At 46.9% G+C, this 26877-nt stretch overlaps 1 protein-coding gene across 1 annotated transcript; it reads left to right on the top strand.

Annotated features, from left to right (window-relative positions):
• Positions 1 to 268: 268 nt before the first annotated feature.
• CLRN3 (clarin 3) lies at positions 269 to 16075 on the top strand. The gene is made up of 3 exons (XM_017537886.2): positions 269 to 704; positions 10121 to 10300; positions 15517 to 16075. The coding sequence occupies exons 1-3, from the start codon at positions 476 to 478 to the stop codon at positions 15786 to 15788; spliced, it is 681 nt and encodes a 226-aa protein (XP_017393375.1). The 5' UTR covers positions 269 to 475; the 3' UTR covers positions 15789 to 16075.
• Positions 16076 to 26877: the final 10802 nt, after the last annotated feature.

Consider the following 26877-nt stretch of genomic DNA (forward strand, 5'->3'; position numbering starts at 1 on the left):
AACAATTCTTGGAGGAGTTGGGGTTTCATGGTGTTGTCTACTAGAGCCAGCAACGTTTTGAGGCTACAGAGCCTCCCCACACTTATTATTTAGGAATGCTACTCACGTCATAACGTGGTAGGCTAAATTTGCTTCCATGACACTTGCCCACGGATTATAAATTAATTGTGTGATTGAGGAAGTCCCTGGGAAGACCATGCCCACCCCTTGTTCATGCTGGCTGGCTGTAACCATAGCAGCCTCTTACTCCAGACCAAAGTTCAGCGACTGTAAATTTTATAACCATGCTCAGAGTTCAATGTCCATTAGCATAACCCTTCCTTAGGAAGAGAGAGATTTTATATTTGACAACAAGATGTTAAGACTCCATTTCTAAATATTAGACTTCAAATGATAAGATCCAAAAGTGTTATAAGAAGATACTTGGGTTTTTTTTTTTATTTGTTTGTCCTAGAGAACTTATTTTCCTGTGAAAATGCCTACCACAAAGAAGACATTGATGTTCTTATCAAGCTTTTTCACCAGCCTTGGGTCTTTCATCGTTATTTGCTCTATTCTTGGGACACAAGCATGGATCACCAGTACAATTGCTGTTAGAGACTCTGCTTCAAATGGGAGTATTTTCATCACTTACGGACTTTTTCACGGGGAGAGTAGTCAAGAATTGAGTCACGGACTTGCAGAATCAAACAAACATTTTGCAGGTAAATGATAAACTAATTTAAATGGTTATAGTGAGACTGAATTAAGGTTCATGTCATTCTGTATTTGGGCCAAATAATCATTCAAAAATAATTTCTTTGTAAGCTTTGGGTTAGGCTGAAGATGCAAGCCTAACTCATAATTTTGGAAATTTGCCATGTCATTATTTGAGCTTCCTCAGTTCCGATGGTGTCTACTAGTACAACAGTTTCAATCATTCTAGCAGTGGCTACATTTAAATAATACCCACCAAGTTGATTGACTAGTAAATAAGTAAACATATGTAACAGCAATATGGTATTGAATAGCCAGTAGGAACGCATTTTTTAACTGTATCGACTAGGTTTTTAGTTGGAGCCAAAATCTCTGTCTAGAACTTCCCAAGTGGCATCTATGCAGGAAAGAGTAAAATAGAATATTTCTTACCTCTACTTCTCAAGTTCATTTCTTTAACTGATTTGAATTTACCTCCAAAATATCTAATTGCTGGAAATTATATTAAATTTCCATTAGTTTATTAATTGTATATTTTACAGGAATTCCTAAACATATTTTTCTGATTTCTTATATAATAATGTCCTCCTCTCAATGGAAGGAAAATGAAAGTTCATTAAGAATGATAAGTTGATTTAGCTACTTATTTGACTTTTGAAGTTTGATACCTACCTTTATGTTTTCTAAATTTAAAAACATTTGTAAATTGTGTTACACATTAAATGGACTTTGTTTTGAACAATGTTCTATACAAGTGTAATGCAGGCATTACCAGGTACCATACAGTCATTACCTTCTGACTTATAAATATGCATCATTTTCTATTACACAAATGTAATATTTAGTCCTTGTGTAATGCATAAAGAAGTTTGAGTCCTAGCCAGTAGCTCTAGGTTCTAGCTGTAGAGTATTTATGACTTTTTCGTGAACCTATTTTCTTAAATCCAAAGCAGCCTGATTATGTTCCCAAGTTATACATTTGTCATTTAGATGTTAACAAAAGCAACGTATCCCCTGACATTGCCAAAGCCTTTCAGGGACATCTGCTCTGGGGTCAACCTCAGCTTCCAGTAAGAATGGGAAACATTTGCTTTACAGCAAGTTTCGAAGCCTCAGTCATGCCTTCAGTTATGTGAATAGCATTCTCAAAACCAAAAAGTGCCCTGAAGCCTCAGACACATTTAAAAAAATTTAAATAAGAGACAAAACTTGCAAGTTTTTTGGTTTCCATACAGTATCTGTCGGGAACCAGTTGATTTCCAATTTGAGATAAATGGCTTCAAAGAAAGTGTCAACTATCTCTATGCACGGAGACTCAGAGGAGGCCAGGATGGGCCAGGACCTGGTTCTAAAGCCCTGTGTGTGTGCAGGTGAGCATGGTGATGTCAGGGGACCAGAGCAGGCACTTGTCAAGGAGAGCCGGGAAAGGGCCCAGGGCCAGGTAGGTGCGGCAGCCCAGGTAGGAGCACAGTGAGGATATTTGTCTTCCCTTTGCTTGCTCTCCACTTTTACGCTTTGCTACTGGGGAGCCACATTCTGACCTTCTCCAAAGTCACTGCCCAAACTCCTGGTGCTGAAGAAGGTGAACCATCACCCAATTAATGAAGGTGCTGCACTGTCACTCTGGTTGACACCTAAGGACCCCTCAGAGCCTAGGGAGCCTTCATTGCCGATGATTCTAATAATCATTGAGCTTGAACACCTGTAAGCAGTTCTCTTAGGTGGGAAAGTCATGTTACTAGAACCTTCAGCTTGCAGTGTTCAGCTGCTAACGGTCCTGGAATGCTTCCCCTGGGAGCAGCTCTGCAATGTGCAGTGAGACGGGATGCTCTCCTATTGCTTCTCATGGCCACCCAGGGCTTCTTTCAAATCAGAAACCAACCATTGGCAGCACAATAAAATCTGTATAAATGCCTCTATCTTGCCCAGCAGTGGTGGACTGACTGTTCCAATTGAGAAATTAACCATATCAGCTTCTTGGCTAGGGTGAGGTCACACCAAATGTCCCCCAAGAGTAATAATTATTGCAAAGCTCTGCTGTATTTCTGCTTGGTATTTATCACGTGGAGCCAATTTTGACCGTAGATTTTAAAACAAAAGAGCAGAAGGAAGCAAAGATGGCTGATTTCAAAATGCCAAAATAATTCAACCAACATCATGTCAATCTTTGGGGAAAATTGTCCATCAGACCTGGTAAGGAAATTCTCCAGTGTGTAACTGGATGGCGTGGGCAGCTCAAGCTGACTGGTTGCATCCTAGTTTGCCCAACATCGAGATGAAAAGTGACAGGTCCTGTATGTCCAGCCGTGAACAGATTGTTTTTGCTGCTCCCAGAGTTCTGGAGATCTGATTTCTGTTCAAAAAATCTTCCCTGAGCAGCTGCTGGGTATATAAGGGGCTCATATACTGGAAGGAATTGCACGTGGTTCCTGGCCTTGGAGGGCTCACCACCCAGTGTGAGAGAAAGACCCATCCTCGGTTAAAATCAGTGCCCTGCCCTCACGGGCGGAGCATGGTGTGTGCAGGTCTCCATGGAAGCAACGGGATGGGGGGAACACATGTCTGCAAAGCCCCGTTGGAGGGCAGAATCCTGAAACATGAGCTGCAAGGGGGTGTAAGCTCACACTGTGGACACTCCCCTTCTTCTTGGTTCTGGATCTTGGGTGCCACATAAAAAGAAGTCAGCCCTTTAACTCTGTGTTTTGAAAATGTGGTCAGGGTCCCAGAAGCATAATGTGCACTGTTTGCTCACACTGGCAATCACGGCAGTCATGGCCAAGTGTGTCATTCACATTTAGGACATGGAGTTCCTGCGAATGTCATTTCAAATATTACTCAGCCTATGCATTGACCAGAACATATATTGCTACAGAATCGTTTTGACAGGAAAAGTTTTCATGATAGACTTTTTTTTTTTTTTTTTTTTTTTTGAGACAGGATCTCACTGAATTAAGATCACCTGTGAAGATTTTTTTTAAAACGAGCAGGTCAGGGCCTCACTCTGCAGAAACTGCTATTCAGTTGGTCCAGGGTGGGGATTCCTCACTTGCATTCCAGGTGATTCTACCTTCTGCTGTAGACCACGTGACTGCTCACAGTCCCACACATTTGCATCATCACCCAGGCTGGGGTGCAATGGTGGGATCTCGGCCCAGTACAATTTCCACTTCCTGGGCTCAAGCAATTCTCATGCTTCGGCCTCCCTAATAGCTGGGATTACAAAAATGCACTACCACGCTTTGCTAATTTTTGTGTTTTTAGTAGAGACAGCGTTTCACCATGTTGGCCAGGCTGGTCTCAAACCCCTGATCTCAAGTGATCCGCCCACCTCGGCCTCCCAAAGTGCTGGAATTACAGGCATATTTTTCTTTTCTTTTCTTTTTTGAGACAGGGTCTTGCTTTGTCACCCAGTCTGGAGTAGAGTGGTGTAATCATAGCTCACTGCAGCCTCTATATCCTGGGCTCAAGAGGTCCTCCTGCCTCAGCCTCTGGAGTAGCTGGGACCACAGGTACACGCCACTATACCCAGCCACTTTTCCTATGTTTTTGTAGAGATGGGGGTCTCACTAGCCCAGGCTCGACTTTATTGTGAGAGACATTTCTGCTCATGTGACAGTGGACTCTTTGTCCTCGGTTCCAAGAATAGTCTGGTTTGCAAATGTGTGGGACTGTGAGCAGTCACGTGGTCTACAGCAGAAGGTAGAATCACCTGGAATGCAAGTGAGAAATCCCCACCCTGGACCAACTGAATAGCAGTTTCTGCAGAGTGAGGCCCTGACCTGCTCGTTTTAAAAAAAATCTTCACAGGTGATCTTAATTCAGTGTTGACAACAACCAGCTTCACCAAGGCCAGGCACTAGATTGACAGGCATCGTTGTACTGGGTATTTTTTTTTCTTTTTTTTTTTTTTTTTTTTTGAGACGGAGTTTCGCTCTTGTTACCCAGGCTGGAGTGCAATGGCGCGATCTCGGCTCACCGCAACCTCCGCCTCCTGGGTTCAGGCAATTCTCCTGCCTCAGCCTCCTGAGTAGCTGGGATTACAGGTATGCGCCACCACGCCCAGCTAATGTTTTTTTGTATTTTTAGTAGAGACGGGTTTCGCCATGTTGATCAGGATGGCCTCGATCTCTTGACCTCGTGATCCACCCGCCTCGGACTCCCAAAGTGCTGGGATTACAGGCTTGAGCCACCGCGCCCGGCCTGGGTATTGTTTTTAAGTCCTTTGGATGTGGTCTTCTTGAAATTAAATTAATGTATTGGAGAAACCTCTGGACAACCTTGCAAAGGAAGCAAGGCAGACTGAGGGAACTCTCGGCTCCCAGCTGGCCTTTGAGTGCTGCGTCCGAGTCAGGATCCGCTGCAGGTGGTGGGGATCTCACCCCCGTCTGCCGTTCCCCCTGCCCGCTACTCTCTTTTCTCCTTCGACCTCCACTTGTTCTCAGGGAACTCTACATTGCACCGTTAGCCCAAGCTAAAAATAATTGGAAACATAAATCTGCTGCAGAAACTAATTAATTGGAAAGAGAAGAACAATAAAGTTTATTTCTCCAGCATTCATAAAGAGCCCCCACCTTTACCCTGTCCACATAAGGAGATTTTCCTGGAGAGGAATATTTGTCATCTGCTCCCAGAGATGTAACCACATTAGAAGGGGAAGAGTATAGAGGACAGAATAAGATGCCCTTCCGGGCTCAGGCCGCTTCTCCCCAAGGAACCCTGGCCACTTTCCGAGAGGCTGGGGCACCAGCCTGGGCTTCCCGGGAGAGCTGTCAGGCCACACTTGGAGATCTCTTGATAGAATGAGCTCCTTCTGAAGGCACCGGGGCTGACAGATTCAGGAGTTGCCCTGTCAGACTCCCTGGTGACCAGGTGTTTACAGAGGGAGTCATGGTTCCCACCCACCCACTCACAAAGCCACCCTCCCTCGATGTCCGAGGACTTACAGAAAACCAGAACTCCAAAGGCAGATGGCAAGTGGGGCCTGAAGGGATACGTTTCCCTGCATGGGGAGCCCGGATGTCCGGGTGGCTCTCACGTGTGTCCCGTATCCACTGCCTGGCAGCACGGTTCTGCCTTCCAGCTGTGGGATCTGCGGCGAGGCGCTCTTCTCTGTGGCCACGTTGTTCTTGGCTCTTGCCTGGGGCTGCCAGCATCCAGGCAATTAGCGCCAATTGTGAGGTGGCTTTCCTGATTCACAGGCTTGCCCCCTAAAAGGAAGAAAAGAACGGAATGTGTTTGCTAATTTCGTAGGCAGAGAGCAGCTGTCAGATGCTATGGAAGTTCATTGTTATTTCGTTCTTGATAACTTTCCCTGAATTTTCAGCTTTTATCGTCTAAGTTCTGAGCCAGGAGCTGGAGGAGAGATATAGCTGTCAGACCTATGTGGCAGGAAATTCAGAAAGCCAGAAAATAATTTTAAAATGCAGCAGTTAGAATCAAGATGAATTGTCACCTTAATACACAGAAAATATGAGTCAACAGGCCGCAAATGACTCCCTTTTGAAAAATCACCTCATTAGATCTTACCAAAAGTCACAAACAAAGCTAAATTCAATTGTCACTTTCTAATTCACTCTGAAAAAAAAAAAAAAAAAAAAAAAAGGAATGTTAACCATTTACCAATGAATATCCAAAAACAGCTTTACCAAGTGTGTAAAGCAGAAAAATACTGCAAGCCACGTCAGGGGCCTTGGACACAGCTCCTTTTTTTTTTTTTTCCACACTAAAGTTTTTATTTTATTTATTATTATTATTATTTTTTGAGACAGAGTCTCACATGACCTCCGCTCACTGCAACCTCCGCCTCCTTGATTTCTATTTTCTAGTTAAGTAACCAAATCATTTCTTATTGGTTACCAAACTTTGCTGAGGAGTGAGTTCCTTTACTCCCCAACAAACTTCGGGATAGACCTTGGAGTTTCCCCTTTAGGGTCCAGGAGGAGCTGGTGCATGTGGAATGGGGAGCGATTCCCCCTTCTGGTGACTCAGCGGTGATTCATCTGCAGCCACTTACCTGTCCCCCGAACAGGTGTGCCCTACGTGCTGTAGCTTTTTCCTCCTCTCCTCTGGTGTCACCTTCTATGACAGTACTTTCTAAGCAAGTGTGTGCTAAATTGTAGCAATAGGAATCCCCCAGCTGTTGCATCTCCATAGTGAGCAAGAGGCAGAGGCAAGAGATGTCACCTGAGGTCAGAGACAGGAACAGTCCCGGCCCAGATGGCCACATCCCACTCAGCCAGAAGGCAGGCCCAATAGGCTCCACCCATCCCCCCTAGGCAGCTGACCCATGCTCTGCTGGAGTGCTTCCCTGGGATGCACAGCCCAAGAATATGCTGAGAATTTCACCATGCCCTATGGGTTATTAGCAGAAATTGGCAAAATAGTCCAGTCACCACTAAGCACAAGTAGGCTGTACCTGTGCAAGCTGGACTTTGTTCACAGTCCCCAGTTCCACCTGAGGAGGGGAATGTTCCCTTGCCAAGGTGATGACATCATCGTCCTCATGCCACTGAACTGAGACTTGCCCAGTCTTCTTCCCGTCTGCTCCCTTCTCCCATGGGTTTTCAAGGGTCATGTGGCCATGCCAACGACTGTGAGACATACTCACATTGCCCTTCTGCTGCCCTTTTCTCTCTCCTCTTCCCACCTTTTTATTGAGACAGAGTCTCGCTCTGTTGCCAGGCTGGAGTGCCGTGGCACGATCTTGGCTCGCTGCAACGTCTGCCTCCCGGGTTCAAGCGATTCTCCTGCCTCAGCCTCCCGAGTAACTGAGACTACAGGCATGAGCCACCATGCCCAGCTAAGTTTTATATTTTTAGTGGAAACGGGGGTTTCACCATGTTGACCAGGATGGTCTCGATCCATTGACTTTGTGATCTGCCCACCTCAGCCTCCCAAAGTGCTGGGATTACAGACGTGAGCCACCACACCCGGCCTCCTTCCCCTTTCTTTCCTGCACTTTCTCACTCTCCCTTGCAGCTGGGCCCTTGGGTTGCCTGTCACTGTTGCTTCTGGGGCGTCTCCCACTTCTGGTCTAGGAGGCTCCACTCCCAGATCTGCACCACTTGGGATGCCTGCTGTCTCTGGATGAGGGTCTTTATCACAAACCTCTTTGCCAGCAGCCCCTGAGGCTGTATCTCTGGCACCTGATTGCAAGCTGCTGGCTGCATCTCCTTTATGCCCACTCTCTGTCCAATGGGAGGAAATTTTCTCCCTCATAGAACATGGCTAATTAAGAAGCCAAAAAACAAACAAACAAACAAAAATAGTGAACAAATAGAATTAAGAGGTTCAAAAATGGGGTGGGGGTGTTCTCCTGTCCAAGGGGAGTGTTGAGTCTCATGGGAGCCCCTTGTCTATCTGGCTAGGCCAGGTGGCTCATGCCTGTAATCCCAGCGCTTTGGGAGGCCAAGGAGGGAGGATCACTTGAGCCCAGGAATTGGAGACCAGCCTAGGCAACATAGTGAGATCCTGTCCCTACAAAAAATTAAAAAGAAAACTAGCTGAGCGTAGTCGTGGTGACACATCCTACAGTCCCAGCTACTGCTACTCTGGAGGCTGAGGCAGGAGGATTTCTTGCTTGAACCTGGGAGATCAAGACTATAGTGAGCTATGATCTTGCCACTGAACTCCAGGCTGGGTGACAGAGCAAGACCTTGTCTCCAAAAAAAGACAAAAAAGAGAGAAAGAGAGAGAGAGTCAGAATAAAGTCTGTGCAGGGAGGGGCCAGGCTGGCGGGGGACTTTGCAATCACACCCAACAAGGAGTACTCCAGAGACGTGGCCTATTTGTCACGCTGGGATTTCTATCCCTCCTCAAATGCTTGGACAGGCTGCCAGGCAGGAAAGGAACAAGGGAATTTTGTGTGATTCCCAAAGGAGAATTAGGACCCCTGGGTTTAAGTTGTGGAGATGCAGATTTGAGCTCAGCATAATGAGGAATTTTTAAATCATTACGGCAATGCAGGGAGGGAAAGAACAGGTTTGAGGAGGGGATTGGTGACCCCTCCAAGGGCGTTCACAGCACCCTGGGGTCTCCGACCTCCCACGCATGTTCTCTGAATTCTTTGAAACACTCTGGTTCAGGAAGGAACTCCTCAACCTTCGACCTGTGGGTATAACACTGAGGGAGTACCACCCCTAGGCCCAGAAACCAGAGATCCTACCTGGCCTTTTCGCTTTCTGTTCTTTGAAGCTGCTCCAGGTAAAGACATGAGGTCTCCAAGGCTCCCTCCCTGGAGACCAGCGAAACCGGAACGGAAAGAAAGAGTCTTTCACTTGTTTTTACTCGTGCTGTTCCCAGTGATGTTGTCGTTGCCTCACTGCGACTCGGAAATTCTCCAAATCACTTTCTCCTATGTCCTGGTGACTTTCCTGGAACAATCCCCATAGATGCTATTTGATCTGCTGGCCTGTCCACAGGGCCTCGCACACCCTGACAGCCCTTGGCTGGGCTGGGCCTGCATGTCAGTGCACCCCTGCGTCGCCTGGGCCCTGTGTCCTCAACAAAAGAGCAGGTGGAGGAGTCGGTTGGTGGGGGTCAGCCGAGAAAGGTGAAACCAGGAACCCAGGACCGACAGCCAGGGCACCTTTGCTTCATTTTTCAAGAGTGTTGTTCCATGCTGAAGCTCCTTTACATTTAAGAAATATGCAAATTTCATGCAATGCTGTCAGGATTCAGAAGAGTTCTCCTTGGAAAGCAGAGTCAAGGCTCACTCATGGGCAGATTCCCAGCTGCCTCCAGCATTAAAGCCCCATGAGCATCTGGTCCTGTCTGGCTCCAGGGAAGTGGAGTCTGAAGTAGGACCCACACCTTGATTTACACCAACAGGAGTCATTTTCTTCTGTCAGCCTTCGGCTCCCACTTTCCTGGTCACCTTTCTTAGCCTTTTCTCTGCTGATGCCACCCCTGACTCATGTAATTACCCCAGAAACCGCGGGACTTATGGGAGTCTCACAGTGCACAGGGTGAGACTCTGTGAGTGCCTCCTTTTCAGGGTGACCCACTCTGTGAGTGCCTCCAAGTGGAAGCCGAGTTAGTGCTCAGAGCAACAGGGGCACTGGTGAAACTGTGACAAGCACCTTGGCAAGGATGGAAGGCCAAGCTCACTAATGGGAAGGCTGCCCAGCCCTGCTGCCAGTATCCAGGAAGGCAAACTCTTTCCTAGGGGACTTCAAAATCAGGATAAATACCCAGTTATCTGTAGTGTTGTGGTCATATCCATTCAACCCAATGATTCAACAACCAGCCCACAGTGAGGAATGTGGGTCTTGTTCCTGCAGGCCTTGGAGGTTCCTGACATCGCTAACCGACATCCAACAACCGCTAACTCAGGCACCTAAGAGGGTAGGTGGGGAGGAATGCCAGGCTAGGGCTGCTATTTGCATTCCTTGCAATGTTTTGCACTCACAAAACATTGTTTTAGTTTTAGGGACACTGAATAATTCTTCCCAAAGAACTCTGCATTTGGTGGCTATCCTGTTCCTGGTCCTGAGCTTGTTCACGTCGCTGCTGAGCTCTGTGTTTACCTGCTACAACAGCATCAGCAACCCTTACCAGACGTTCCTGGGACCGACAGGGGTGTACACCTGGAACGGGCTCAGCGGTGAGTGGCCCTGTGAGACTCAGTGCTCTGCAGAGAACCGCATAAACATACACGGTCAGGCTCATGCCAACGAAACCATGAGGGCCTCCCACGAGCTGAGGACTGGGGCTTATCTTGTCAGTCCAGAGAGTTTATGAAGCATCTCTGGAAATAGAATTCTGTTTTAAAGGCACCGTTGAGGAGGCTTACAACAAGCCAGCCTTTGCTTTTGAGAATCTAACATAAGAAGTCAAAATGCACAAAAGTCAACAAAATATTGACTGAGCTCCTGCCATGTGCTTAACTCCAAGCTAGGCTCTGTATGGTATAGAGAAGCACACACACATGCACACACGTGCATACACACACACATGAGCACACTGGCACACACTTCCTTCCCTTTGCTCCTCCACATGACAAGAGTCCACTTGGTCTCCACACATGATATCTCTGCATGGTTATGCCACAGAGCCACAGATAATGTCACATAAGAGAATCTGGGGGCAATACCTTTCTTGCGGGCCACCTGTGAGCCTGGGGTGTTGCTGGGTGTTGCTTCCTGGTTATTTTGTTTGTTTCATGAGTGTGGTGCTGGGAGGATGGAGCCCAGATAGGAAATGGGTCCCAGCTTTGACTCACAGTCTTTTGGCTTTCACTGGGTTTTGCCACGGCTCTGCAGTTGCCCCACTGCCCAGAGCAGGGCTGGGGAAGTGCCTCTTTGCCCTGCCCAGCTGCCTTCAGGGCCTTGCTCCTGCCAGGCAGCCAGCTTTCTCCTTTCTTTCCCTCTCTCCACCATCGAAACTGGATCTTAGGAATAAAGCCGGTCCTAAGGAAATGATTTCCGAAGTGGCTTCATGTAAGTTTCAGGTGATACATTTTAACACATCCCTGAAATTTTCAAGCACAGGAAGGAGGCTGTGGATATCAGATGTGTCAGGAAGCTTCGGAGGAGGAACTGAGGGCAGCAGCATCCGCTCCCCCCATTGAGTGCCATCGTTACCACTAGGCAGGCACAGGTGGGTGGAGGAGGCCAGCATCTCCATGCCGTGGAGTAGTGGTGTACTGAGGAATATGGACAATGGCTTTCCAGTGGGGAAAAACAAAAAGAGAAAAAAGCGCTGGTGATTGGAATGGTGCAAACACAGCCACACGGCCGTTTTCAGACTCCCAATGTGAGAGCACTCACGTGGAGCTGAGATGTACACACTGGCCCCAGCACCACACAGGTAGGACGGTGAGGGATGCTTTTTAAAATGTAAAAGCGTTAAGCCTGTAAGGACTGCAGGTGGACCAGGCTCACATTACATACTCACACCTCAGCTTCCAGGATCTGGGGTCAGGCTGATTTAACCACATTCATGTATAACTGACTCTTTCTTTCTGTGCTTTCATTAATTGGTGGTAAAAACAAATAAATTCCCCAATTTAATGGGCATCCACTATGGAGAAGCCACAACAATCCCATAGAAAGAATATCACTGCCTCCCTTTCTTATAGCAGAGCTGAGTGTCCGAGGTTAAGGGACTTTGTTACAAACTCAGATACACTCACCTGAATGCCAGGGTCCCTTTCCCCCAGTCAAGCAAACCAGAGGTAAACCAATGGGTACTCATGGCCAGGGTAAAGAGATGGATTATTTTTACTGTTGCTCATGTAATTAAGAAAGTACGGGAAGCAGTGGCTTCAGGCACAGCTCGAGTCAGGGTCTCGGCCCATGTCGTGAGGACTGTTTCCGGCCACTGCTCCGTCTCTGGCCTCCTCAGTGTTCACTCCTTCGCTCCTTCATTGGCCAGATCAATCCTCGTGAAGGTAAGTTGACTGCTGGCCACCCTGGGCTCATTGCTGATGGCAGCAGCCTGGAGAGAAAAAAAAAAAAAAAAAAAAAAAACCAAAAACAAACAACAAAAAAAACTGCTTATTTCCTCCACATTAAGAGAAAGTCCTGGGCTACTTTGCACTCGCATTGCCCTTCTTCCATCCCTTGACCAATCTCTGTGGCTGGCAGAGTTGAATTCCCCCATCCATCCACCAGTTGGCCAAGGATACCTGCCCGTCCTGGAGCTGGGGCCAGAGTCGGCCCTTCCCCAGCCGCAGGGGTGAGTGGGGAAGGAAGACTGCGTTCTTGGAGGGAAAACAGGTACCAGACCAAAGTGGAGGACCAGGTGTGGGGCCGGCAGAACAACATGGCCCAGCATTGCTATGTCTACAGCCCGCAGGGTTCAAAGTCTGCCACCTTTACCACAAAGCTGTGGCCTCCACAGCCGGATATGGGCTGGCTTTACATACAGCAGAGGCCTCATGCATGTTTGTGAAGAAAAACATGAAAAACAGGGGCCAGATAACCTCCCCCTAGCCCTGCCTACTCCTATCCACAAAGAATTGTTTGATGGAGAGGGAATTCCAGCCACCGTCCTTTCCTGGCTCAGGGGTAAGTTCTAACACACAGAGGGAGGCTGTGAGGTGGGCAGAAAAACAACCTGAGAGGTTGATATTTAAGGAGCAGATTATGTTCTGATGCCGGCCTGGGAGAAGGCCTTAGCACAGCTTGGCTTCTTCCAAATGCCCCTGGAGGCCCCTTGACCCTAACGCTTGGATAGGCCTGACTTTGGCCCAAAGTAGCCCTTTGGGGATTCCTGATTTTCTTCACGGGAGCTTTGAGGGTTGGAGAACTTAGTGAAACTCTCAGCTTGCTGGAGGCTCAGCCTGCAGAAGTGCTTGTGTACAGGGATGCCTTGATTCTTGCTTTGGGTCATGGCCAGGGGAGAGTGCAATCAGGCTTACTTCCGGGAATGCTGGGGCCAGAAGGAAGTGCTCCAAACCCCTAGGGGCTGGGTTTGAACACCTCTGCTTGGCCAGCAGATGTTGGGTAGGAGAGGAAGTAGGTTTCCTAGCTTGTTTCTGACAGAGAGAAGCAGGTTCTGCTTTGTGGAGACAAGCAGCAGCCTCACTTCCTAGGTTCCCCTGCCCTCTGACCTCAGCCTGCCCTCTGACCTCAGCCTGCCCTCTGCACCATACTGACTGCACCCTGTCCTCAGGGGATAAAACTGTGACTGAGAGAAACTTGAAGCCAGCCAGAACTTTGCAGACTGCCAGTTCCAAATACATTTGTGTCTCAACTGAGGAACCCAGAGAGGGGAAAGTGACCAGCAGGTCACAGGGCCCAGTGGTTGGAGGCCAGGACAGAAGCCAAGGTCCGGGAGCCTTCTGAGGCTCCTCCTCTACCCCAGGGCTTCTTCCAGCCCATATAAGTCCTTCTGTCCCAGAGGCTGGAGAATCCTGGCAGGTAGAGGCTCTGGGCATCTGGTTTCTAAAGGGGATTCACGTTAGCATTTTGTGTCTGTGTGTCGGCCCCTCCTGATTCAAATCAAAGTTCTAGGCAGCGCACTCTGGAAAAAAAGCATTTTGCCCTGTATTCATCCTGCCCTTTATGATTAAGCTTTTATAGGAAACTTCACAAGAGGAAAACGAAGGATAATTAAAGCTGTGAGGCACCTGGAGAGCTTCAGAGGGCCAGGGCTTTTGTACGGACAAATTATTAAGAAATAAAACCATTACATTGAGGATGAAGGTCTGTCATCAAGGAGTGTTAAAACATTTTCCTCATTCAAAACCCCTTTAATTAGGACCTTTTGAAGGATGATTTGGAATGTTTCCCTAGGTGTGAGTTACAGCAGGATACATTTGAAGTCCATTGAGTTCTGGGTACATGGAGACAGATGGAGTCTCAAAGGGTTTTCATGGCCAGGAACCCGACGGCCCCTTGCGCACATCAGACCTCGCTGGGTGAGCCTGATCACTGGCCTCATCACAAGTCCTGGAACATGCACATCCTTATCCTCCAAAACCTTTCTTTATTGAGATGAGTCACAGCTTTGCTGAGATGAGTCACACATCGTGTAATTCACCCATTAAGCATACAATTCCATGATTTTTTGTATGTTCTCAGACATGTGCAAGCATCACAACTGCCAATTTTAGAATATTTTGATCATCTGGAAAAGAAGCCTCATGCCCTTTAGCTGTTACCCTCTTCCAGCGCATGTCCAGCCTAAGCAACCGCACAAGCCCTAATCTACTTTTTTTTTTTTTTTTTGTCTCTATCTCATTCCCTTTGGAAGATGAGGAATGAGACTCAGAGAAGCTGGATGACCTGGTCCAAGTTTACTTATCTGGGATTTCCAATCCTGTTCTCTCTGATTCCAGAACTAAATTCTTCTAACTAGACCAAAGTGGCTCTCCCAAGTCTGTGCTAAAGAATGTTTCTTAGGGCCAGCACAGTGGCTCACACTCAGCACTTTTGAAGGCCAAGGCAGGTGGATCGCTTGAGTCCAGGGGTTCAAGACCAGCCTAGGCAACATAGAAAAACCTATCTCTACAAAAAATTAGTCAAGCATGGTGGCATGCGCCTGTACTCTCAGCTAGCCAGGAGGCTGAGGTGGTAGGATGAATTGAGCCCGGGAGGTGGAGGTTCAGTAAGCTGAGGTCGTGCCGCTGAACTTCAGAGCCTGGGAGAGAGTGAGACTCCATCTCAAAACAAACAAACAAACAAGCAAAAAAGAATGTTCTCTAGTGGAGGACATTTCTGAAGACAGAAACATACAGTAAGTTCTCTTCTCTAATGAGTTTAGTAAGGAGATCCTTCCTGATTAGACAGTCACCAGTGTCATCATATTGCATTGAAATTCAAGCTCCTGGGGTAGCATTTGTGGCCGTCAGGGCAACCCAGTCTCTGTACCCAGTTCTTAGGACCCTGGGACCTCTCCCCAACAGCTGAGCTTGTCTCTCAAGTCCCAGGTGCTCCAGGCCTACCGCCCACCCAGGGTCTTTGCTGAGGCCGCTTCTTCCATCTGCAATGCCCTGTCCTTCCTCAGCTCTTCCCAGAACTCCTTACACAGCTGCTCTCTGAACTGTCCTATTCACTCATTCATTCACCACACTCCTGCATTCACCACCTAGGAAGCGGGCTGTTTGGTAGACCAGTTGCACAAAGCTGCTTCTGAAAGCGTTTGGGTCAGCACGTTTGCTGTTGGTCATACACAACCCGGCACAATCATTAGTGTTTTGTGTCTAGACACCTAGTTTGTGTCTTACATTTCTGTAATTCTCCCTAGTGCTTGAGTGTAAATAAACTCCAGTGTAGATATTCAATAAATTCCCATAGCTAAGTGTTCCATAAAGGTAAGTAACATTAAAAACTGTATCACCATGCCATGCATGAAACTCTATCTTCTTTTCAGCATCCTTTGTGTTCGTGACCATGATACTGTTTGTGGCAAACGTACAGTCCAACCATCTCTCTGAAGAGCTGTCCCACCTGCTTTACCCGGCAATCACCAGTAAAGGAACGAACCACAGTTATGGATACTCGTTCTGGCTCATACTGCTCGTCATTCTTCTAAATACAGTCACTGTGACCATCATCATTTTCTACCAGAAGGCCAGATACCAGCGGAAGCAGGAGGAGAGGAAGCCAATGGAATATGCTCCAAGGGACGGAATTTTATTCTAAATTCTATTTCATCTCATTTTGGCATGACATCTATTTTACATCAGCCTTGAGTAGTAACTGGTTAGCTTATCTAGACAATCAGCATGGTAGAGTGACTGTCATTTGTGATGGCATTTGTGTTTCATTGATGCTGTACTCTTGAAAAGTTTTTCCCTCAAGGTTGGGGTGAATGAATGGGAAATGTCACCAGTCTGTGTGGCATTCAAAGCTGTAGGATGATGATGAGCATGCCGATCCTTCTGACCTGGTCTCATTATCCGAAATAATAAAAGGTTGTGTCATGTTTCTTTTCTTTATTTCAAAGCACTTCAGCGCCTATGATCTCATTCCCCTCAGGAGGGACCCGGTATTTTTATTCTACTTCTGTGCATGAAGACTTCTGGGTTCAGAGGGATTCAGAACTCACCTCTCCAGGACGAAGTGCCAGAGGCAAAGAGAGACTTTGGAGTAATTGACTTGGTTCTCTGGACCCTCAGTTGCTGGCATATTCAAACCTGTCAGTGGATAAAAGTGATTATATGTGATCCTCAAACACATTTTTGAGGTTTCAAGACCTCTGCTTTTTGGTCAGAAGGAGAATAGAAATGAGAAGATCAGAGAAAGATAAACACGATAGCCCTGTCGTCTATACGCTAAAGAGGCCAAACATTGTATTCTTGGTTTAATAGGATTGTGGTGACTTCAGTCAAAATGGAAATGAAACATCGCAGCAAGTTCTAGCAACCACCCTTGTCAACCAAAGGCTTCAGTTTCTGTGGTATAGACCTGGGCGTGGTGGGTCTGATGGGAGCGTATCATCCATCAGCAGACCTGCCCAGCCAGAGGTTGAGGAAGAAATGGGCTAGAACACTGTGGCTTGCAGGCAGGCATTCCTTGAGTCAGGGACAGGGCAAATGTGGAATGTGGGCATGGGATAGGGTAGCCCTTTGAGAACAGATTGTGTGAAACTGGTTCCCAGTTTCATGAGAAGCCAGTGGGCAACTAGGAGAATTTTTTAAGGCAACGGAATGGATCTGACCTACTTTACAGTAGGATATTTTCCCAGAAAATCACTTTGAGAATCTTTTGAGCTTAACTATTTCACAAGTTAGCCAGGTTGAACACTGATAGGGTTCTGAAATGATCACTGTGAATGTCTTGATGGGACAACAGCAAAAAGGAACAGAATTCCTTGGGTGTAATTTGCTGACCAGCATCTCTTTGAGCAGAAGAATATCTCATTTATGAAGTTATCAGGGATTAATGACCTTCTTACTATTATTTTTTAACACTGTCTTAGAAAAGCTATTTTCATTTAAGAAATACACATAGGATACCTGCAAGGTGGCTAGCACAGTGCTAACCAGGGCATCTGCCCCCATGGAGCTACAGTTGGACAGTCAAGTCAGGTATTCAGAAAGCAATTGCTAAACTCCACTTGAAAGAGGTACTTAGGCCAGGCATGGTGCCTCACGCCTGTAATCCCAGCACTTTGGGAAGCCAAAGCAGGCAGATCTCCTGAGGTCAGGAGTCTGAGACCAGCCTGGCCAACATAGTGAAACCCCGCCTCTACCACAAAAACAAAAATTAGCCAGGTATGGTGGCATGCACCTGCAATCTCAGCTACTTGAGATGCTGAGGTAGGAGAATTGCTTGAACCCGAGAGGCGGAGGTCTCGGTGAGCAGAGATGGCGCCATTGCACTCTAGCCTGGGCAACAAGCATGAGACTCCATCTCAAAAAAAAAAGAGGTACTTAGTCACAAAGGGTGCTGATGTGTTGAAAGGTCAGTTCTCTATCACAGCCTACCTTGAAGTCCTAGTCATTCAAGTTATTCTAAATATTAACTTTGAATATATTTGTTTAAAATCTGGGCTGGGCGTGGTGGCTCACACCTGTAATTCCAGCACTGTGGGAGGCCAAGGCAGGTGGACCATGAGGCCAAGAGATGGAGACCATCCTGGCCAACATGGTGAAACCCTGTCTCTACTAAAAATACAAAAATGATCTGGGTGTGGTGGCGCATGTCTATAGTTCCAGCTACTTGGGAGGCTGAGGCAGGAGAATCGTTTGAACCTGGGATGTGGAGGTTGCAGGGAGCCAAGATCACACCACTGCACTCCAGCCTGGACAACAGAGCAAGACTCCGTTTCCAAAAAAAAAAAAAAAATCTAATCAACAGTGAACATTTTCTAAATTGTTTGGATTTAGAAACACATTATTTGAAAGTTTACATTTTATATCAGATTTCAATCATGTGAACACATAATGAAAAGGAAACAGCTATAGATAACAAACCCACACAAACAATTGCTAAATAGGCCTCACGTAATGTGTTCGTGCGAATGATTTTGTATCATAGAAAAAGCAGTGCGTCTATTCACCTCAGCATTTGAGCAGAGCGTGGTTTCTTTAGGTGGAACATTTTCTTAACACTTATATCACAAATGACCTTTAAAACATGGAAAGCAGGGAAATGGAACTATGTTTCACAATTTGGGAGATGAAGAGAATGGTTTCCTTCATGTGTTTTAAGAGAAAAGATAAAGAGACTTCACATTCCAAGTCTGTAGAAATGACTTGCATGCTATTCATAAGCACGGGTGCTGCGGAAGGGTGAACACAGGCTCCATGCCTCGGCCTACAAGATGGGTCTTTCAGTGGACGTTGACGGCATGATGAGGCAACAATTCATTACACAATGAATAGTAATTTGCTGTTTTAAAGCGACTTAATAAATGTACATTGTCTTACATTTGGTGAGTGGATTCACCTGAAACACTGTTTCAAAGGGGTCTGAACTAGTCATATTATGACCCTTGAAACATTATATGACTCTAATGAACCCATATGGTCTTGTTGCGATGATCTGGGTTACAAGTTTTATCCACATTTGCAAAATAAATAAGTTGTGTAGAATATATACTCTTCATATAGTGTATGGTGATAACTTTGGAGAAGCCAATACTTTATTGTCAAACTGGGCTCAGCCAATGTGACCTGCTTTACAGTAGGATATTTTTCCAGAAAATCGCTTTGAGAATCTTTTGAGCTTGACCATTTCACACTTAGCCAGGTTGAACACTGATAGGGTTCTGAAATGATCACCTTGAAAGTCTTGATGGGACAATGACCAAAAGGAGCAGAACGCAAAGCACCGTGGGAAGCAGGAGGAAACCTCCACGTAAGCTTTGCTGTCGTCATCAGAATTGTATTTGATCATCTCATCTCGATGAACCCTGTGGGTTAGGCAGGGGAGCATTGTCTCCTTGGATATGATATTTCTCAGGGTCTGCATAGTGACCCTGCAGGCAGCCTCCCATGGCCATGCACTGCTGATGCCCCATATGCTGCCCTTGGAGTCGCAGGTATACACATCAGCAGCTTTGTGCCTTCTGAGGCTGCTCAGCCTCTTGGAGGGCCCGGGAGCCTGCAGATTCTGGAAAGGGCAGCAGGTGCTAAGCAGAGTTGCAAAGTGGGCGCTCCTTCCCAGCCCCATGCCTACCCAGCAACCCTCCTTTTCTTACGCTGGAGCCGGTCATTCAGGGTAGACTCAAAGCAGGTTTCTAGTTGACTAATCTGTTGCCTTTCTATAGCCTAGACAATAGGCATGATGTGTAGGGGGCAGAGATGGATCAGAGTCAGGGGCCGTTCTGACCCTGAAATCCCAGTGTGGAGAGAACCTGGGGGCCCTTGGTCCCTGCGCACCTCTGGACATTTCTGACCCAGCACTCAGAACTTCCAGGGGCCTCAGACAGATAAGGTCGTGGGCCGATGGTGCAGAGGGCTGACCCCTCATAACAACTGACCAGCTCTCTAGCCCTGGTCCTCGTCCCCTGCCCTCCACTTCCCTGGACTTGAGAACATTTGTCTGCTGCTCTGGCATGTCACAGACAGTGGTGAGAAACCAACAAAGTGACTGCCTATCTCTGAGCTCCTCTTTCTTCATGAATGAAAGATAAATAAGAGACACAACAACCAGTGTAGGATGAAGCAAGGGAGTTCTGGAGCCACAGCACCTGGGACCTGATACTCGTGGCTCAGAAAAATGACTTCCACTCAGTCAGCCTCATTCTAATCATCTGTGAAATGGGATCCCAACAGCTGGCTTAGCTTGCAGGGCTGTTGTGAGTGAACTGTAACAAGGCGCTCTGTGTCCTTGACAGCTCAGGGCCGACCTCCTCTTTCACAGACCCATAAGTCCCTTAGAACACAGTAGAAACTGTGGGTGGGACCAATGTCACCACCCTTACCCAGTCAAGACCACACTCATTCTGTTGTCCTATAAACAAACAAGTAATAGACGAAACACTTCAGCCCAGAGGAGTTAGTAAACCTGCCCAGGAACCCAAGCTGGCAAGCGGCAGAGCTGAATGGAAGCAAGTCTGCAAGCCCCTTCTTTCCATGCCTGATTCCATTCCACATTTGTGTGCCTCGGGCCAATGGAAGGAGCTTGGGTGGAGTCAGGGAGGGAAGGAAGGGAGGTCCCTGCTCCCGGAGCTCTGTCCCAGACGGGAAGTGTGGCATTCTTGGTGTGTCCCAGAGGAGGTAAGGCCTCATCTCACCCTGTTTGTGGATCTCATGGTGTGTTTTCCTCATTCAGAAGGAAAAGAGGCAGCTTGCCCAGGCAAAGGCGTCCCATGTGTTTCCAATGAATCCTCAGGTGAGCTTGGCTACTGACCCCAGCGGGGGACGGTGGGGTCTCCTCTGCACGACCCTGCATGCTTACCCAGAGGGGGACTTTGTGATCCTTCAAGTAGAAGGCCAGGGCCCAAAGCACTCCTGGTGACCAGGGCACTGGTAATCCAGCTGCACTGGAGAAGGAACTGAGATATATGGGATTTCTGTGAAACCTGAACGCCCCGTTAGGGGTGGCAGTGAGGACGCCATGGATACGCAGGTACTGTCTGCCTGCTGTCAAGGCATTTGATTCTGTGTTTGTTACGCTCTTCCTCACATATGTCCTCAAGCCACCCAAAGACCCTGAAACATAATTACAGCATTGATTAGAATTTCAGGCAATTGTCCTTAGTTTAAAGAAAAAAAAGAAATTTGTGCTAGTGATGGGTTTCAGACCATGAAATCTTCATTTTCAAAATGTTCAAATGTTTAGTAAAAAAAGGAATATTGAGGAAGAAATGAATTATATTTTATGACTATTCATTTTACAAAAACTACTGTAAAAAAGAACACCCCTCCTGCTTCTCACTCCCCCATGCCAAGCAGTGGGTGGACGTTTCATTTCATCCTGGCTTGGGATGCTCTCCTCCTCTGGCTGTCTGGAAGCACGCCACTTCAGCACACGTTCGGCTCCGGTAAGTCACTGTTCCCACGGCGGGGGTTTGGGGGGGACGGCTTCTCCTTCTCCTACTCAGTGCAGGGATATGGTGGAGGCTCCTGGAAGAGAGTTGGGGTCCCAATCCTCAAGGCTGTCTCAGCAGCACAGATCACAGCCACAGGTGCCAGGCCTCAGAGTGTGCCCGCCACAAACCCTGTAAGCAGGAGATTTTGTTGGATCCTCACAGCAAAAGCGGGTGTGCTTTTATAGTTAGCCCCGTTTGATAGATAAGCCGCTGAGGCGCAGGTTGGCAAAGTGCTGTCCCCACCATGCCACAACCAAGGAGAGGCTGAGCAGAGGTTCTGATGCAGATTTACCTGCCAATGTCTCCTTGAGGCACTCGCCCGGGACCCATAGTCTGGCAGTGGCCCTGCATGTGTATAAAGGGGTGGCAAGAAGTCTGGAGCATGCGCCCCAGTGGTAGACGTTGGCCTCCCTCTGCTGGCCCCAGGCCTGTCTCATTTGGAGGAACCGAATGTGCAGGACTCTGTGTATATACTGGGGAACATTTACACTTTTTTTTTTTTTTTTTGAGATGGAGTCTTGCTCTGTCACCCAGGCAGTGCAGTGGTGGGATCTCAGCTCATTGCAACCACAGCCTCCCATGTTCAAGCAATTCTCCTACCTCAGCCTCCTGAGTAGCTGGGACTACAGGTGCATGTGACCACGCCTAGCTAATTTTTTGTATTTTTAGTAGAGATGGGGTGTCACCGTGTTAGCCAGGATGGTCTCAATCTTCTGACCTCATGGTCCGCCTCAGCATCCCAAAGTGCTGGGATTACAGGTGTGGGCCACCGCACCTGGCCTCGTTTACCTTTTGGCTACAAATGTTAACTGTTTTCACTGGTCAGTACATGCTGCCCGGCATCTTTTCTGTCTTCCTAAATAGGTCCTGGTCTTAAGATCGATGAACCCTTTTCTTGCCCCAAAGATGGCAGATGGGAGGCATCGTTAGCCTGCCTCTCTCACTTGCAAAGACAAAACAGTGTGTAGAGATTCACACTGTGAACTCTTCTCCAAGAGCAACACAGGAACTTAACAGAAACAGAAAGAAACCATAGTCCCTTTGAAAGATGTGGCGGGCAGCAGCCTATACTGCGAAGCAGGTGGAAGACTTTGAGTCTACAGAGTGTGAAGGGAGAGACGCCACCGGGACACTCACTCCCACTGGGGAGCCACAGCCCGGGCCCTCACAAGTCTGTGACCCTGCCCAGCACTGGAGCCGAGTTAGTGAGTGGTGGGAACAGCAGAAGGAGCAGCCTCGGGACAGGCTTTGTGGGCACTCCCAGGCTCCAGCGGCGATGCGGGGAGCCGTTCCTGATCCCACCCCACAGGGGACCTTGCGGAAGCCTGCCAGCTGATTCAGGCGGTGGTCACTGGTGGAGAAACTCCCAACTGAGATTTGCCATATAATCTCGAGTAGGGACAAACCCCGTCGGTTCGAACCCGGGGCAAGTGGGAAGTGTGTGTGCTATGGCCACAGGTGCCGGAGCTGGAACCCCGCTTCCTCGGTGGACCTGGGTGGACCTGGTGGGGAGAGGCATGAAAGCCAGGTTTCTGTCTCCATCAGGAAGGCTCATGGCCTGGGCGGTTTTTTTTGAGTTCTGAGTGCAGGCTGCCTGGAACCCAGCTCACTGCTGCTGGCAGAACCCTGCGGGTGTTAGGCCTGCCTTGCCAAGTGTGTGGGAGCTGAGTGGAACTGACTGCCACCTGCTACTCCTCAATCACCACGTGGATTTTTCTGTGCAGCAGACGCAGCTACACTCATCTCTGGAACATCACCCCAGCAGCCAGATAACTGCCCTCTAGTCCCGCACTGGGACCCTGTTTGCCCCTGCAGGTTAGGAGCCAGAGCGTGGACTTACCTGACCTAGCCCCCACCTGCTTTGCCCCTTCACCTGCCCTGGAGAACACAAGGGACGGGGATGTTTGGGATCCACGGCCCCACCCATTGCCTGAGATGCTGGAGCATCTCCCCTGGGTAACATGAGGCGAGCACCAACCCCATGGCTACCACCTCAGCTGGTGAATCTTTGCAAGCGCCACCTCCTGGCTGGTGGCCAGCCGACACCATCCATGACAGCATCTGCAAGCACAATACACAGTGCTCAGGAAGGAGGAGACTTTTGTGCGACCTCGACTATTGCCATTACCTGCATCGCCCTGGCTGATCAGGAGGTGCTGAGTCTTTCCACGTGCCTAGCACATCACTACTACTGCTGGCTTTGAGAAAGCCAACACACCAAGGCTATTTATAATCAAGGAAATCTCAGAGTCTGTGTCTCTCCCCTGCCGCCCCCATCAGAGCTGGTGCTGTTACCCGCTGCTGAGAGATGAGACAAGTCATATCACTGAATCCATTGTAGCTATCCCTAGCACCAGCCTGGAATGTGGCAGCCCCCCTGGGTGGCCAGACCGAGAGGAGCAGCAGCATTCACAGTAGTCTGGCCGTCAGGGGCTGCTACTCCTGGGGAAAAGGGAGTGCACCACATTAAGGGAGCACCCTATGAGATAAAGGAATTCAGAAGGCAGGCCTTGAGTGCCAGAACTTTCCACGGGTGGGAAGTTTCTTTCAACAGAGGCACAGGTGCAGCGCTGGGTTCAATGGGGGAAAGACTGTGGCTCTACTGAAATAGTCAGGCAGCCCTGGTACTCATGAATGGTCTTGGAGAAGGGGACTTCTTCCATCCCTTGACCACCAGGCTAGCCAGGCTAACTGCAGATGTAGTGGGGGCTTCTCCCACAGGAGCATGGTGTGGGTGCATTAGTAGACAGCCTTTCTGGAACACTTTAGGCATCCCCACAGCAGTGCCTTCTGGGCTCAGGTTTGCATGAGAGAGAGAGAGAAAGATTCACAACCGTTGTCTACATGGAACATCAGTATCCCTGATAAATTGAGAAGTGCCTATCTGATCTGAACAGCTGGAATACCAGGCCAGGAGTGGGCTGGGAGGTGGATTACTTTCCTGCTGGCCTGGAAGGAGGAGAGCTGTGGTGGTACCTTCACCTTCCCTAGAAAAGAACTCAGTGCATTTTCCTGAGAGCTTCCTCAGTCACCTCTGTCAAAGCTGGGAGCTGAGTAGGACTGACCGCCACACCTACCATTGGGATATTGCATTTACCCACCTGCTTTAACTGCAACCACTTTCTTCTTAACCCATGGACACCTCCTACTGGCCCAAAGCCAGTAGGAGGTAGTGGCTTTGGGCCAGTAGGAGGTATCTGTGGGTTAAAAAGTTCAACTTAGTGAACAAAATACTGGAGAATTTTTTTTAAGTGCACACCACTGGGGCATGAGATCAACTTTATGAGACTACTGCCATTCCAGCTCCACATGAGACAGTGAATCTGTTTACATACACAGTACATTTTTAGTACATCCAGCATCTGAGAAATCCGTTACACAAAGATTCTCCATAACCAAGGAACCCATACAGAGTCTTTGCCACTGAAAGTATGCAGAGCTGAAGCTAGGTGACAATAAACTATCAACATTCAAGTCACATCCTCAAGAAGAAAAAATTTTAAATCCAGTCAAATAAAAAATTAATTCAAAAATCTTAAGAAGAAATAATCTACCCAAATGAGAGGAAACCAGAAAAATAATTCTGGTAATATGGAAAACCAGGGCTTTAAAACCTCCATAAACTATCACACTAACTCCCCAGCAGTGAGTCCAAGTCAAGATGAAATATTTGAGACACCAGATAAAGAATTCAAAAGGTAAATTATTAAGTTATTAAAGAAGAGACAAAAGAAAGGTGAAAACCAACATAAGAAAATATTAAAAACAATTCAGGACATGAAAGAAAAAATTTCTAAAGAGAGGCATATTTTAAAGAAGAAATAATCAGAACTTCTAGAAATGAAAGACGTACTTGAGGAACTACAAAATACAGTGGAAAATTTTTTTAGCAATAGACTAGACCAAGTAGAAGAAAGAATTCAGAGCTCAAAGATGAGGCTTTCAAATTAATCTAATCAGACACAAATTAAGAAAAAAATTAAAAGAAATAAAGTTTCCAAGAAATGTGGCATTATGTAAAACAGCCAAACTTAAGAATTATGGGTATTTCTGAAGGAGAAGAAGAAGCAAAAAGTATGTAAAACCTATTTGAGTGAATAATTGAGGGAAACTTCCCTAGCCTTGCTAGAGATTTAGACATTCAAATACAAGAAGCTAGAAGAACTCCTGGGAGACTCATTGCAAAAGGACATCACCAAGGCATATAATCGTCAGACTATCTAAAGTCAATGTAAAGGAAAAAATTCTGAGAGCAGTTGGACAAAAGCACCAGGTAACCTACAAAGGAAAACCTACCAGACTAACAGCAGATTTCTCTGCAGAAACCTTACATGACAGAAGGGAATGGGGTCCCATCTTTAGTCTCATTAAACAGAATAATTATCAGTCAAGAACTTTGTATCCAGCAAAACTAAGTTTTGTAAATAAAGGAGAAACAAAATCTTTCTCAGACAAGCAAATGCTGAGGGAATTTGTTAATACTCAACCAGTCGTACAAGAAATGCTAAAAGGTGTTCTAAATCTTGAAACAAAAGGACAGAAACTTCTGAGAGCACAGGAATTTACAGGGCTTATATAACAATAACACAATGGAGAAAACGAAGTTACTGGTAACAAAGAACAAAATGACTGAAACAGTAACTCACATCTCAGTATTAATGTTGAATGGAAATGGCCTAAATGCACCACTTAAAAGATACAGATTGGCAGAATGGATAAAAAAATTACAAACCAAATATCTGCTGTCTTCAAGAGACACACCTAACATGTGAGAATTCATATAGACTCAAAGTAAAGGGGAGGGAAAAGATATTTCATGCAAATGGAAAACAAAAGTGAGCAGGAATAGCTATTCTTATACCAGATAAAACTGACTTTAAAGCAACAATAGTAAAAACAAAGAATGACATTATAGAATGATAAATGGACCAATTCAGTCAGAAGACATAGCAATTCTAAACATATTTGCATTGAATTCCAGAGCTCTTGGATTCATAGAAGAATTACCATTAGACGTAATAAAGGAGAGAGACAGTAGCACAATAATAGTGGGGGACTCCATCACTCCAGTGATAGCACTAGATGGGTGGTCAACGACCATCAGCACTCTTCCAAGTCTGGGGTGGTGATGACCCCAATGACAACTTGTGCAGTTTGATGCCAATGCCTTGATATTGCGGCAAGGTCAACAACCCTTCTCACCCACCATTGCTCTTCTGCCATCTGTTCAAGTATCCCTAAAGCAAACAAGGAAATAATTCTAAGTTTTGTGATGACAGTAGTTTTGATCTTTCAGAACTCACAGTATAGTTTCAGGAGTCCCCAGGAGTCTGGGACCACTCTATGGCACCTGATGCTATAGATGCCTCCCACCCAAGCTCTGCCATTCTGGGATAAATTAGGCAAATCTAGTTTGTTAAATAAATGTCACACACCTGATTTTGGTCTTCACATTGGTTAGGTTTTGATATAGAATTTCCAGGAATCAAAAAAGTTCTGAATCTTTAAGACAACCTTCTGTTTCTTTAGTTATTATTTACTTCCCTGTGGGTAGCTTCTTAGACTTGGGAAAGGTCCCTTCTTCAAAAGGACCAGCTAGAAACTCAAATTAGCCTGGTAACTTGGATTTATATCACCGTTAAAAAGCATTTGAATACTTATTCACTGATTTAGAGAAAATAATCTCATCATCTCATTGGTCCTCAACACTAAAGCGTAAAGTGTCCACATTTCCAAATGGCCTGCATC

The sequence above is a fragment of the Cebus imitator genome, unplaced genomic scaffold (assembly GCF_001604975.1).
Source record: "Cebus imitator isolate Cc_AM_T3 unplaced genomic scaffold, Cebus_imitator-1.0 Scaffold107, whole genome shotgun sequence".
NCBI lineage: Eukaryota > Metazoa > Chordata > Mammalia > Primates > Cebidae > Cebus > Cebus imitator.